The sequence below is a fragment of the Buceros rhinoceros genome, unplaced genomic scaffold (assembly GCF_000710305.1).
Source record: "Buceros rhinoceros silvestris isolate BGI_N320 unplaced genomic scaffold, ASM71030v1 scaffold10036, whole genome shotgun sequence".
Taxonomy (NCBI): Eukaryota; Metazoa; Chordata; class Aves; order Bucerotiformes; family Bucerotidae; genus Buceros; species Buceros rhinoceros.
This window is the reverse complement of record NW_010418077.1, coordinates 1-14,952: the sequence shown is the minus strand read 5'-3', so window position 1 is coordinate 14,952 and position 14,952 is coordinate 1. Positions and strand designations below refer to the sequence as shown.

Sequence of the window (14,952 nt, the reverse complement as noted above, 5' to 3'; positions counted from 1 at the left end):
GCGTCATTAGATGACTGTAGACTGCTTGAGCTTCTACCTGTAGGAAACAATTTCAAAGGTTGCAATATCAGAGAAGAGTAAAGGTCATTCACAAACAGGAAACTGATCCCTGGCAGAAACTACCCAAACATGAAAAGACTTTGAGTTTAAGCAGCAGGGAGAACAGGTCCGGAAGGGCTGTACACGTTTCTTTTGTATTGATTCAAAGAGACAGAGGTGGACAGAATGGGTATTTTAAACTTTTTATGGTCTTGCAAATTAAGCAGGCAGGGCATCAAGCCAGGATTTGACCTTTTTTAATAATGAAAGGAAATGGACAAAGTCCTTCAACAGAACATGGTCAGATTTTTGCATTGTGGGAAAAAGAACACAGGATCCTCAAGGGCTCATTTCAGTATTGCTGCTACAAATCAGTTAAATCCCCATGCAACCTGACCTCAGCTGATAAAATGTTCTGGTAAGAATGCAATTTTTTCCTTCTTCCTGTGTTGTTTGCAACTTCTGTTTTTACCTTTTGAGTTAGCTAATAAAACCTAATTTTTACTGGGAGTAGAAAACAAAAGATTTTGGCACCTAAATGACAGAAAATAACTATAAGCAACTATTGCTTATGAAAAGCAATTTTTTTTAGATAAAAAAATCCTAGCAATTATTCTGTTCACTGTATCAAAAATAAACCAAACAAACTGGTAGAAAAAAACCTAAATGTGTAAGTGCAGGAAAAATGGAAAAATATACCACTGCAGCCCCAAGGCAGAAGGATAGTCAATTCTCAACCCTGTTCATTAGAATTTATTCCAGTCATTTACCTGACATTGCTTTTCTCATCCCTGGCCTATAAACAATTCCACATAAAATAGTCTGAAAAAGCTGCTGTTCTTGCATTATATCCATAATTAAATGTGAGCGAACAAATGATACCAGAATCTAAAGAAAGGTAACTGGAATTCTTTATCCCTCTGTGAGTCCTATTCTTGGTGTGCCTCCATCCCATGTGCCAGTGCCAACGTTACTACAACCAACCTCCAAGTTTTGTTTTTCCAGTGTTTCAGAGTCTGAAGGTATGAAAGGAGTCCAACAAATGAATAAATATTGTGGAGCAGAATATTCAGTCCTGCACATCTGAGTGAAGTCTACAGAAGAGCAAAAGTAGCCTTTTTCTTATTTAAATTATTTAAATAATTTTAACCCTATGTATTCCACTCCTGCTGATACATAAGCTGCTGCCTAAAGCAAGTAGCAGGAAGACAAAATCTTGAGTGCACTCCTCTCCACACAAAAATATGCTGAATGAAAAGTCCTTCAGCTTGGCATCTGCCAGAATTTCCCATCCCATCTTAATCCTTAACTGGTGAAAGGTGCAGGGGTTGAGGAGGAAACCACTCCACTTAAAAAAGCTAACCTGCCAAAGGACTAATTACAAGAAAAAGCAAATATCTAACTGCTGGAAGAAGCTTTGCATAAAATTGTGGGAATGCTTCTGACCTGGGGTGGGGGGGGAAGTCTTACTTGAAGTAACTAAGGAAAAGAATCATAATGAAACAACATACTAGAACTCTGGGAACAAATGAGTAACAGTGTGGGCTGTCAGTGGAAAAGCTTTATTCTCACTGAGGTTTGTCATACATTATGACAGAATAACAAACTGACAGAATAGGGGGCACACAGGGAGATGATTTTTCGTATGGGACAATGTGGTTTTATTCTGTGGTGCTGGAGTTGGAACAATGTTCCACACATGCACCTATCGTCCTTCAGTTTCATTCACTCATGTTTATTGCTTGGGTACTGCGTTCTTTCCCAAAACTGCATTCTAAAACCAACCCTGGTTTCTTTACTTCGTTTCAGCTCTAACCTAACTCTGCTCAGCCCACACCTCACCACTGCTCCTAGATTGTAACAAATTAAAGAGAAAAAGATTTAAAAGTGATGGGGTTGTGAGCTGAGCTTGTGTTTGTAGTGCTATCTGGGTGTCAGGAGGGGAAGGAAACGAAACATTTCAGAACACGCTGTTGTACATAGACCATTAGATACAAAATGAAAGCATGATGTTTTACTAGTGTAGTGTCCTGAGCTGCATTTTTAAATCAAACAGAATACCTCTTCAGACCAAGGAAAACTAGAGATGCTGCAGCCACATTTGCAGATCAGATTGCTAGGCACAGTTCAAACTTGTGTTATAAGTCTAAATTAAAGGGTTTCATGTATTTGCATGCATACATAGACACACAACACTCTTCATGCAGTACAGAGCATAAGGTTAGAACATTGCTTCCTTCTGTTAGATACCTAGCATATGTGACTATAACATACTTATTACAATCATCTCATACATGCCAAAAATCAATAAAGATACATAAGTGAATATATGGGCGAGGTTAGGATTCAGGGCTGTGCCTGGTAAGTATATCCTTACTGCTTCAACTACTGTTGTGATTTTTATTCTATTTGCTTCTCAGAAGATGCCATAACACAGGAATGCTGAATTCTGCCACACCAGGATTTAAAAAATATCATTCCTAGAGTAGTTTTACTTGTGATTAAAAGCACACAGGTTATTAAAAAAAAAGTTGAGAAGGTGCTAATCCATACAATGTACTTTAAAATGAGGAAAAATGTTTTCTAAATGTCACTAAGAAAATCCACAAAAATTACCTTTCAACTTCTTCACTGCAACACACTTCCCAGGAGACCATGTAAAGCCAATACCTACTCCAGTGCAGACCTTTCATTTTTCTGGTGTCCACTATCTGTGCTACAGCAATAAGATATAAGCAGACTATTCACCACTTACTGCTGCTTACTATCTCCACCTTACCCACCATTGTTTGACTCCTTTGTTGATTTTCATTCTGAGGACAGTAGTAAAATGCCAGTAGCCACAGCAAAGCATCTGGTTCTACAGCAGCCTTCAGTAATTGTTCTGCTGCAATATCCAGCCATTCTCCAAAATGAGCAACCAAAAACCAGATTTCAAAAAGGTCAGCAAGAGAACTGGAAAATAACAAAGATACAATTAAGTAAGTATTTCTTGTTATTTAACATATTTAAATGTCTTAACTGAAAAGCATGAAAATAAAAATCCTTAAACTACGCTTCATCACATAATGTCTTATCTGCTAAGCATACAACCACATACTACTCTGTTACCTGCAGTCATAATCAAATGAGTTTCCTGGGAAGGGTGGCATAGCAGCTCTTGGAGACCCCAGCAAAAAAACATTTTAAAACCTCCAATTCTTCAAACTTTTGGCAAATTTAATAGGAATAATTGTCACATAACATTTACTGTTCACTGAGATGGCTACAAATAATAATAAACTGTTGATTAGAAGTACACAAAAAGCACCTTGCTGTAAGACTTACATTTGGTGTAAAGTAAAACCACTGAAAAACAAGCTATATGAACAGAAAGCACTGACTATAAGAAGCAAGAGGATATGCTATACAGCAGGTTTTTTTCTCTTCTGTTAATCTTAAGTAGAAAGGATGCAGAATCAGGAATAAAGTAATAAAAATTGCATACATATTGGATATTAGGATTTAAAAACTTAAGCCAGGTCCAGTTTCTTTGTCACTGAGAAGCATTTGGTAGAAAACATAATTGTTGCATGACTTCTAAAGGAAGTAAGAGGGTATTCTGGCAAGTACAATACTATTCAAACTAGCGTACTATCAAAGGAAAGGGGGGAAAAAGACAATATAAGCCAGGAAAGGGCTAGGCAACAACAGGAGAACTGACATGCTTCTATTATTCTTACACATTATGATAGATGATATTTGTTTTATTTATTTGTTCTAAGTGTGATTTATGTGTTTCTTTAAGAGGCCAGGGTCAGCTACTGGTCACACTCCAAGGACAGAAAGGTTTGACAGACTTCAGGGATGAACAGGAGAGACACAGCACTGAACTGCAGCTCATGCAGAAAGGGAGAAGCTGACAGCAGACAGCCCAGCCTCAGAAGGAACAGCAAAAAGCTTTTTTTCTGCCACTCAACAACAAAGATAAAAAACCTCCATGAGTTAACTGAAACCAAGTGCGCATGCAAGTATCTGTCTTCCAGGACACAGAGGGACAGCTGAGTATCCTGTTCTGCAAGTCGCCCTGGCCTAGGTGTTCTGTGTTTCTATTGAATTATTTCAGGTTTTAAATCAAAATTAAATTGGTTTCTTTGAATTTAAAAGCTGTTCAACATTCTTTGGAAAGCTCACTTTCAGAGCTAAGCTAAGCAGACTCATCTCCGAGCTCTAGCCACATACCTGACTAGAATGAATTACAGAGCAGCAACAGATAGAGATGTATCTTTTTTCATTTTTTTCACATTTTTTCCCAGAGCATCTACTACCAAAGCAGAATTCATGTAGACAGGGACTATCATTCATTATAGCAACTATTTGGCCAAAAAAATCTAAGGGCCAACAGGTTAGAAATATGGAGTGTCAACTCAAAGGCTAACGTAACAAATGATGATACTGCAGTCTAGCGGTCATATTTTTATGAAAAAAGAAGCTTGAAGTTTGGATATTTGCACCAGTACAACCTCCCTCATAAAACAGTATCACTCATGACAGGCTCTTTCCAATACAGCTGCATTTCTGGTTGGAAGAGTTCTTTTCTTATTCAATCCAGAATCAGTGTTAAAAGTTTTGGGGGAGAAATGGGCAAGTAAGCAAGTAAGCATTTTGATTATACAGATGCTATTCGCTGAAATGAAAGGAATGACAATTTTGTTTACTCTGAGGGTTATTGGTCAAGCCTATAGGTGCTATAAAATTCAGGTTCAGTAAGTAAATAATCTGAGACCTATTCTTTAAAACAAAGCTCTATTTAGAGAATAATAAGAAAATGTTGAAATGCAGCCACCAAAGACTTCAAATGACTTGACTTTTCATGAAGTAACTTATGCAGAGTACAAAAAGTTAGCAAATACAATACAGCTTACCTAACGTTTGTATCTTCCACTAACGCTTTGAGCGTATCCGAAATGTGCTTCAAGTGTTGGGACCAGTGTGTAGTTGGCAGTTCTGAGGAGGCAAGATGAAAATAAACCTCTTGAAATTCTATCTATCATCTGTCCAACTAGAACAGAACAGTGAAATCAACCACATCAAGCTAGCATTAAATTTTGTGCAAACTGATTCAGTTATCACAAAGCACTTAAAATGTAATTTCAAAATTTCCCAGTTTTTGCAACACCTGTTACAGTGTTTCTTAGAACAATTCACTGACAAAGTCACATGAGGAAGTACAGCTAAGAGTATTCAAATGAGGGTGATGTACCTCCACATTAATATATGTAATCGATGGAGTAACATTCTCAGAGGCTCTTGTACTGTGCTGAAATTACTGCTCATGAAAAACTGTACCACACTGAGCAGTGGGTTTCTTCAACTATAAAAATTGCAAACCTATTTTTTTTTCCAGGTTTCCCATCTAAAATATCAGCAGAATTCAAGCTTCAGAGAAAAATGGCAAGGCTATTTCTTGTAATATTCATATAAAATTTTTCAAAATGACAATTACTAATATTTTAAGACAAGAAAGAATATTTGGTATTTTTACAATCTCAGTAACCTGTCTTCACTCCTGCAAAATGATTCACTCTTTCTTTGTTATTCACTTCTAGTTTAGTTTTATCTAAAGTTACATCTGTATTATTGTTACATAAGAATTAGATGTTCCTGCAAAAAAATACATTAAAAGAACATTACTGAAGTTGCTAAGTCAACACACCCTGTTTAGGAAATGGGAAAATTTTGTCTTCATCCCTTTTAAAGTTATTTTAAGTCATATACAGATCATGCAGGTTGGATAATGCTGCAAATATTTAATGAAAAAACTTACCAAAAGGACGTCTGAGTAAAGCTGTTACAAGAGGCTGGTGATGGTAAGGGAAGTAGGCCTTCAGTGGAAATTTATGCTACGATACAAAATCATTATTTTAAGAGCTTTCTTGCCAGTTTTCAAAACAAAACCACAGTGAACAATTTCATCTAAGCTAGTAATTAACAATATAGACTGAAGGAAGAGAACAGAGAAGTAACTCTACTCTTATTTCTAGGATTTTGCATAAAGGAAGAAGGGGGTTATTCAAGAAAAGCTTCCTTAGAAAAAGTAATTATTTATGGACTTTTAAAATACATGTATTTAAAAAGATTCACAGTATGAAGAATATTACATCTTAATATTCTCAGGCTTTTTTCCTGTAATCACAAATGTCTTTACTCCTGATACGCAGAGGTTATAAGAGATACGAATCAATTTAATTTCATTTTCCAGTGTAAACAGGTTCACAGATCATATTAAACTAAGAACTAATAACATCCACAAAAATCTGAGGGTTTAATGTAGATTATTGCCTTCTATTCAAAAATGGAAACCTAGAATCCTTAGGAACTGATTCAGCACAAGGTAGGGTACCCACAGATGACAGACTTGTCCTCTTATTTATCTGTGTACATGCAATTTGTATATTGTGAACATTGCTGCGTGTATAATTGAGACTAGCAGCAGAATATCTTTTATGTTTTTGTTCTGCAAACATCTACTACAGGCACAGCTAAGGTGTAGCATGCATGTGCAAGTGCAGTATGTACTCCCTTTGAGGGGGAATGAACACTGGCTGAATATCCAGATCCAGAGGGCCTGAGATCATTGAGACGACATCTAGGTGGAGGCCAGTAACTAGTGGTGCACCCCAGGGGTCAGTACTGGGTTCAGTTCTGTTTATCATCTTCACTAATGATCTGGATGGTGTGGCAGAGTGCTCCCTCAGCAAGTTTGTTGATGACACAAAGCTGCGAGAAGTGGCTGATGCGCCAGAAGGTCATGCTGCCATCCAGAGGGACTTTGACAGGCTGGCAGAAGTGGGCTGACAGAAGCCTCATGAAGTTCCACAAAGAAAGTCCTGAACCCTGGAAGGAACAACCCCAGCCACTGACTGCATGCTGGGAGTTGGAAAGCAGTTTTGCCGAAAACAGAGCTGGGGGTCCTGGTGGACACAAAGATGAACTTGAGCCAGCCATGTGCCCTTGCCTCAAAGGCAGCGAATGGTATCTTGAGCTGCACCAGGCAAAGGGTTGCCAGCAGGTTGAGGGAGGTGAGCCTTCCCCTCTCCTCAGCACCAGCGAGCAGCCACTCCAAAAACCAAACCTGGGGCCCGATTCTAAGCTCCTGAGTACAAGAGAGACATGGACACACTGGAGAGAGTTCAACAAAGAGCCATGAGGATGATAAAGGGACTGGAGTGTCTCTTCTCTGAGGAAAAGCTGAGAGAGCCCAAGGAAAAGCAGGCTCAGGAGCTATCTTGAAAATGTGTATAAATACCTGCAGGGAGGGTACAAAGAAGATGGAGCCAGGCTCTCTTCAGTGGAGCCCAGAAACAGGACCAGAGGCACAAACTGAAGCACAGGAGGTTCCCTCTGAATATCAGAAAACAGGGAGGAGGGGTGGGTTTCGGTTTGGTTTTTGGGGTTTCTTTTTCCCCACTGTGAGGGTGACCAAGCACTGGCACAGGTTGCTCAGCGGGGTTGTAGAGTTTCAGTCCTTGGACATATTGAAAAGCCAGCCAGACATGGTCCTGGGCAATTTGTTCTAGGTGGCCCTGCTTGAGCTGGGGAGTTGGACAAGATGACCTCCAGAAGCTCCTTCCAACCTCAACTACGCTACAATTCTGTCATTTCTGTTTTCAAATCCAATGACCTTGGAACTCTTCTGCCTCCTTTCTTTAGGAGTAAGAGACTATTTAGCAAATAGATCATCTTTCAAAACACAAACCGAGAACACAGACTCTAAAATGTGATAAATTTGTAAGGAAGACCCTATTCAGTAAGTAATTTCTTTCGGAATGTACATGCATGCATCTCATAAATAAATGAATGACACATTGTCTCTCTACTCATATTTTTGTTCTGCAAACAACAGTTAATTGAAATTACAGCACACTAATATATATTTTCAGACAGCGCATGTATTACTGGTGTGGTAGGACTCTGAAAGTCTACTTGTCAAGTGGAATTAGGTTAATTAAAGATTAATCATCGCTATACTGAAGTATGCATGTAACCAATTACCTTGCACCAAAACTCCCCATTAAAAAGCAGCCCTTGACACAGTTAGTAGTAGCCAAGACAACCCACAGCATGAGTTACATATGAAAACAGAATTATAAAGTAAGTGAAAACCAGTTTTCAGCACACTGTTTAAGCAAAGCAAAAAAGGTTTGCTTCCTATGATAAAACCACAGTATTTTAGGCAGTTCTTTCCTTACACAAGCCATCACAGGGTGCAAACACCCAGAATGAGTTTGGATATGACTGGTTATAGTAGGTGATGTATAACAAGACATAAAGGTTGAACACTGGCTTAAAATATTTATTGAGCTATTTAAAATAAAATTCCCAGGTGAAAACCAATGACAATTCTGAAATGATAGAGGGAAAATAATCCTGGACCAAACTATAATTTCCATCAAATAAACCATGAACTTTAAGTTCATAAATTTACAAGCAACATGACCCAAATATCCTTAGGTCAGCTTTCACTACCATTACAAATTTGAATAAAATCTGTTTGTACAAGAAGGATTATCCCAACAGTTATCTCAGTACACCTATTCTCAAATTTCTTATTCAATGACTACACAATTGGTCTTATTTCCTAAGTAGGTTTAAACCCCATTTTCCATTTATACCTTTTTCAACCTCCCAATCATAGAGGAAACATGACTCTTCCTAAACCCTGTAGTGTTGTTTCTTTCACACTCTTCAGCTTTTTTCTGCCGAAGCTTGTTCCCTCTAGATGGTCTACAAAGTTATTTATGATGGCTGCCACACCTCAACAGTGAATTGTTCTCCTCCTGCCTTCCAAACCTGTGCAACTGCCCAACATGACCTTGTTATTTCAGAAATTTTGTGAACAAATCTGTTTGCCTAGCCTTTTTTCAATTAACTGTACTATAAATACCGAAGGTCTCAATGACCCAACCGGAACATTCTTCATCCTCTGACATTACTGGTTTTACCATTCCTCTGTGAAATGCTAATGAAGCACATTATGCCCTATCAAGGGCATCCAGATACCACAAAAAAGGAGTGCCTTATGATTATATGTAATATTGGTATAACAAAAAAAAAATACGATCTGACTGATTTAAACAAAGTTCAGGAAGCAGTCTGTGCCTGCATTTTTGTAAGCCAACTGTTAATTAACATTATGGTTGATTTGTAAACTGTGAATTTTAAATTCTATTATTGAAGGTAATACCTTAATTAGAGCCCCAAGAATTAAACTGTATACAAGTCAAACAGGGGAAACCTAACATTTAAAACCAGTTCAAAAAAGTGGGCAATAGTCCATGTCACAATGCCAGCAGGTGACGGGCTTTCACCCTGAAGCAAATGCATCACCTCCACAGTGCGATTAGATCCTGGGTGTCTGATGGGTGTGGAATCTTGCATTCTCCACCCAGTCACCCCTACCTGGGGCTACACAGTGTGCTGCTGCCATGTAGGCAGGGTGGCATAAAATTAACATGCACAACACCCATATATTAAGCAAGACAGTGGTAGTTTCATCCTGAATTCATATTGCCTGAAGCTAGAGGATAGATTCAATCACACAGCTAATTAAGGGCCAGTACATCACAAGTTCCAGGAAGTCCCAAGATTTTCTTAACGGCCATCTTCCCAAAAAGGTGCAAAAATCAAAGGAACTGGAAATTTTCTTAAGTATAAAGTGAAAGCTATTAAATGATAGGATAGTTTCCAAAGTTATGTCATATCAATTGAAGATAAATAACCAAACAAAATGGTCAGGATGTGAAATGACAGTGTGGTTTGGGAACCAGTAAAGAAGTGTGCAACCTATAAACAAGAAAAGACCTCCATTTCGATATTTAAAAATCAGAAACTGATGCTGCTCTTGTTTAAATTAATGCATACAAAAGTAATTCTACTTAATTCAGTTCAATATGTCCTGTATAAAAATCTGTGAAGATTAGACACTAAGCTGGGAAACTGGAAGCTTTAGACTGAGGAAAAATTTCTCAGAGGCCACTGCTGAAGACCAGAAACGGAAACCAGTATGTATTCTGTGTCTTTTACCTTCTGAACAGACAAATCTGACGATTCGGTATGCTACTTAGAGTTATTTGGGGAAGGGGATTATTATCTCTCTTTCATTTATTATCAAAAACTCTGCTACTGCAAAAGAAATATGCATTTAAAGGTTTTCATCCTTTCTATCACATGATCACGATCATGTTCACTATACAGGCAGAACCTTCAGCACTGAAGGAACTGCCCTTGTGGGAATCACAGTTTAGATTTACTCCAGGGTAAAGACAGGTAAATTGCTCTTACACATTGGTTTCACACTGTAATTTTACTCACAGGTGAAAAAGTTTAAATCGAACTTTGCCATGTATATACAGCTGTGGAGAGATACTATTATTTAGCTCACTATATTCATTTGCAATTCTTAACAGAATTGTTCTTCTGAAATCTCGTCTCTTCCAACTGAAAAGGAAAATTAAGAAATAGATCTTGACTAACCTGCTTGTTTTCATTCTGATGATCCTGAAGGAAGAGCTGGGTAAACACCTGTATTACGATCATCACTTCTGGAGTTCCATCAGTTTCCAGCAGCGCACTCCTAAGCATTGAAAAGTTAGAGTATGACACGTTGGATAATTAGCCTGCCCATCACACCACTGTTAATTGAAATTAAGAAAAAAAGAAGTCAATTCTCTGTAAGCTGTAGATTCACATTGTGTCTGAGCTTATGGCAGTGTGGAAACTGACAAAAATACTATCTTTTCAGGCTTTTTAAACTGTATTTTTACTTTAAAAAAAAAAAGCAACTCCTACAAATAAACTAGATTTATTTGTAAGTATGTACATACTTACTAAATAATTTATCCTACCAATAGCAGGAAAAAGTGTAAAATTAAAAAAGAGATTGCCACATTTTTATTAAGCAAATTTGGCATCTGAACAGTCTTATAGGGTTCAGAGCAACTATTCCCATGCCTACAGTTAAGCATACTTTAGTGTTTTGTGGGATTGCATCCCACAGGTACTCTCAAATTAGAGAGAAAGTACAGTCTAGTACAATATTCTGGGATACGGCACCTGGAAGGGAAAAAAAATTTAAAAATCTCTTGATTTAAACTGTTAAATGTAACTCTCCTACAGAAGCCAGGGAAAGAAACAAAAGCTGTTGATCAAATATAACAGTTATATATTTTAAAAACTACACAATGAGACTAAAGTTAAATATTAAATGATACAGCTGCTATTCAATTGCTGTGACTCCTTAGTGATTATTAAGCAATGAACCAGCAGCAGAAATTAGTGCATACCAAAGGCGTACATTAGATCAGTAATTGCTACAGATTTAATTAGGGACCGATGAAAGTACTTTCAGTGTCATAAAATCCAGTCTGGAGGTTCAGGAAGGTGAACGCTTTAACTGGCCTTCCATAGGGCACATTGTAACCTTGATCAAAATGGAGCAGAAAAACACGTGGGCAGCGAAGTGTAATTTTCATTCTCTTCCTTGAAAGAGTAAGGAAAAAAAACATTCAAAAGTAAGTTGCCACTGAGATTTAAATTTTTTATTAGAGAATTGTTTTGTTCTTTCTGTAGTGATGTAAAAGATAAGAACAGCTAATGCATTGTAACAGAGAATTTTCACAAAACTACAGGCAAATATAATCACTAATAAAACCACAAGAAACAGCACACAGAAACTCAAGGCAGTCTAGGTGTATGGACTTTTGCATAGCTGTACATAGCAAGAAAATTTTAACAAAGAGAGAAGGAATTGTTTATAAACAAATTTAAGTCAGATCTCATCTATTATTAACTGGGACTCTGTGATCTTAAAGGTCTTTTCAACCTAAATTATTCTATGATTTTCTAAAAATAAGCTTCTACTTGGGAAATAAAAGCAGAAGTTAATATCCCTGAGATAAAACATTTTAGCACAATCAATCTCAAGCAAAAGCATGCAAATAGCAGGAAAAGTTATTCCTGAAGGAGACACAATGCTTAGCATCTGTACTTCTTACGGAATATTAACCCCCAAAATAAAAGTTTTGTGACAGCTGTAGAAGCATAACAGTTTCCAAGCAATGAAATACAAGTTCTTTATCACCAGCCCTCTAAAATTTTACTTGTGACTAATTCTGGTATAGTATGTTAACATCTGCGTACCACTTGATAATAGTTGGAAGGATGTCAGATAAGTACAACAGAAAAGAACACAAAGCTACAGAAACCAATTGGTTTGCTAAAGCCAGATAACATATACAGCCACACATAATACCAAGAAGACCTCAAACAGAGTATTTTAAAAATATATTAAGGACTTAATACCAACAATGTAGAGGAACAAGCACACTATGTAGAAAAATTTGAAAACAAAGAAGGGAACAAAAATGTAAGCTGAGGAACAGGAAAACGTGATGAATTTCTAAGATGATCTGGAAGATTAATACAAGTGGAAAGTTTTATTAGGAAACACTCTGCTGGACAAAGTCTCGCATTATCCGAGAAAGAGCATCTCATCCATTTCTACTCTACCAAATGGAAAGGGTGGAAAAGAGTTATGTAGTCTTGTGTTCTTTTTAGAAAATATTTTATACCATGACCCAAAATAAGCCAAGAAGCTTGAACAGATTTTTTCTTCCTATACCATCACAATGTACAGCCTCCAGCCTTTAGTACAAGTCTGTTGAAGTCACATTAATTTTGAAGTATATTTTGCTTTGGGAAAGTTACTGGTCTCAACTATTCAGAAACTGCTAGCTGCGCCCAGACAGTGGATCACAGCAACAGAAAGGACTGTCGCAGGAATAGCTGCCGAGCGGTTCTGCTCTCCTCATACAGCAGTCCACAGTTTCTGCAGCAAAGACTCCTGTTAGTGCCTGCACAAACTTAAACACTCACACAGACAGGCAAATATCCCCAAACATATCCACCTGGGATCCCTTTTTTCTTGATGAACAAAGAATGTCAAGTCACTAAATACATCATTGTTGTATTGAAACTGTAATACTCACAACACCAGGGGTAAATCTAGTAAATAATGATAAAATAATAAGTCAAGTGAAGTGAAAAGAGAAGCCGCCACTGAAAACTGAGTACAAAGGACTAGAAGCCCCCATGTGGTAAACAATATACATTGCTTCAAAATAATGAATTCCAAACCAGACTCATTATTGACAGGCAGATCAATAGTTTAATGCCATTAAGAGCATATCTGATATAAATCCTGAAGACTATAAGCAAAACGTAAATGTTGCTACACTAGTAAGTGCAAACGTTTCAGATAAATTCCATCTTCATGCCGTCATTGGCCAAGCCATTTCAGCATTTCTAACTTGCACCTCAAAATTGTATTTCGATCACAAATCTCCACTGGAGTACAAAATAAATTTTAAAGGCTAAAATACATTGTAGTCAACTGTATCAACGATTATTACAATGTAATTTTTATGTAAAGTTCACAAGATTTTAAATATTTTTCATTATTTGCAGGATATTACACAGAAGGGGACACTAAGGCATATGAGTAAAGGAAAAGGCGTCCTGAAATTCTAATACATCCCAGATTACCATATGCCGCCTTCTCATGAAGAAAACCTCAGAGTTTGAAACACATTTGAAACACTTCCCTCTATAATTCCAAAACTTACTTGAAAATTTCATTTACAACTCTGAAAACGGCAGGATGGCTTGCTGCTTGTGGCTGTTGATAAATAGATGAAAGAAAATTAGTCATTAATAAGAAACAACTCAACTGCCACTGTATAATCTACAACTTATCTTGTGGGTGCTATTACATTGCATTTATTAAACTGCAAATCTCAGATCAACTCTTACTAAACTCTCAGATTTTCTCAGGATTATGTTCTGCAAAATATCTACATCAAAGTCATGGACAGAGATCCACGGAGACACCAAGCAGGCTAAGCAGCTGATAAATGCAAACACCTGGGAACCCAAACTTTATGACAATGATCACTAAAAATACTGAAGGTGGCAATTAGGAAAAACAGGTTGTTGCATGAAATTGCTAGAGGCAAGAGACAGGGTAAATATTTACAAAAAGGTTTCCCCTCCTCTTCATAGACAATTCCTTTTGGATGTGCTTTGAGATTCTTGCTACATCTTCAAAATTAAACTCCAGAAATTAAGTTTATTTTATCACCATTGCCTTTAATAATACCACACACATTTTGGTCCACAGCATTTTTTCACAGTATTATCTTCTGTGCATCTCAGAATTGCTAGTATAAGTAAATATTTCAGTGCATAAAAAAAAAAATATCTTTTTTTTAAACTAGGGAAGCTTTTCAACTTGTCACCAGTCAAAAGACTGCTTTAAGAAAGTTACTATATTAAACATGCTCAAGTAAACACACTAGTTTCTAATCCCATGTTCTTAAATTCTAGGATTTATTAGGCTTTTACAGAGCACTGATAATAAAAAACTACTTACACAATCCCCAGAGCACATTTGCCTAAGTCAAAGAAGAAGTTCACGCTTTGTACTTCTGAAATTAGCACCTGAAGATTTGACAAGAATATCGTTCTTGAACAATGTGGAGTAATGCACGTTTAATAAAATGAACATCAGGATGCATGGAAGGAACAGTGTTATAAATGGCATTTATTGTAACAGCCTTAAGTGCCTGATGCACTGGTTTTTTTATGCACGTTTCAAGTTTAAACGTACCGAGTAGAACAGACTGTTTTCCTTACCACCTGCACACAGGCAGAATGATGACTTCACTCTGTGATAATCTCAGAAAACAAAGAGACTCCACACACACTGCCTAGCAAAGCTCTTTGCGCCTCACGGTGCTCTTTGCCGTAGCGGCTCGCTGTCCCGTCCCGCCACCGCGTCCCGGCGCGGTGCGGTGCGGTGCGGCGGGGCGGCCG

The 14,952-nt window shown here is 37.5% G+C and overlaps 1 protein-coding gene across 1 annotated transcript in view; it reads right to left on the bottom strand.

Moving 5' to 3' along the window:
- LOC104495431 (Fanconi anemia group C protein-like) overlaps positions 1-13,756 on the bottom strand; it is a gene marked incomplete at its 5' end in the record, with an annotated part of 15,982 nt that extends 2,226 nt beyond the window's left edge. Inside the window, 6 exons of the mRNA XM_010138397.1 lie at positions 5-37; positions 2,823-2,994; positions 4,944-5,025; positions 5,846-5,921; positions 10,555-10,654; positions 13,704-13,756. Of these exons, the coding sequence (XP_010136699.1) occupies positions 5-37; positions 2,823-2,994; positions 4,944-5,025; positions 5,846-5,921; positions 10,555-10,654; positions 13,704-13,756 (516 nt within the window). The remainder of the gene's footprint in view (positions 1-4; positions 38-2,822; positions 2,995-4,943; positions 5,026-5,845; positions 5,922-10,554; positions 10,655-13,703) is intronic.
- Positions 13,757-14,952: the final 1,196 nt, after the last annotated feature.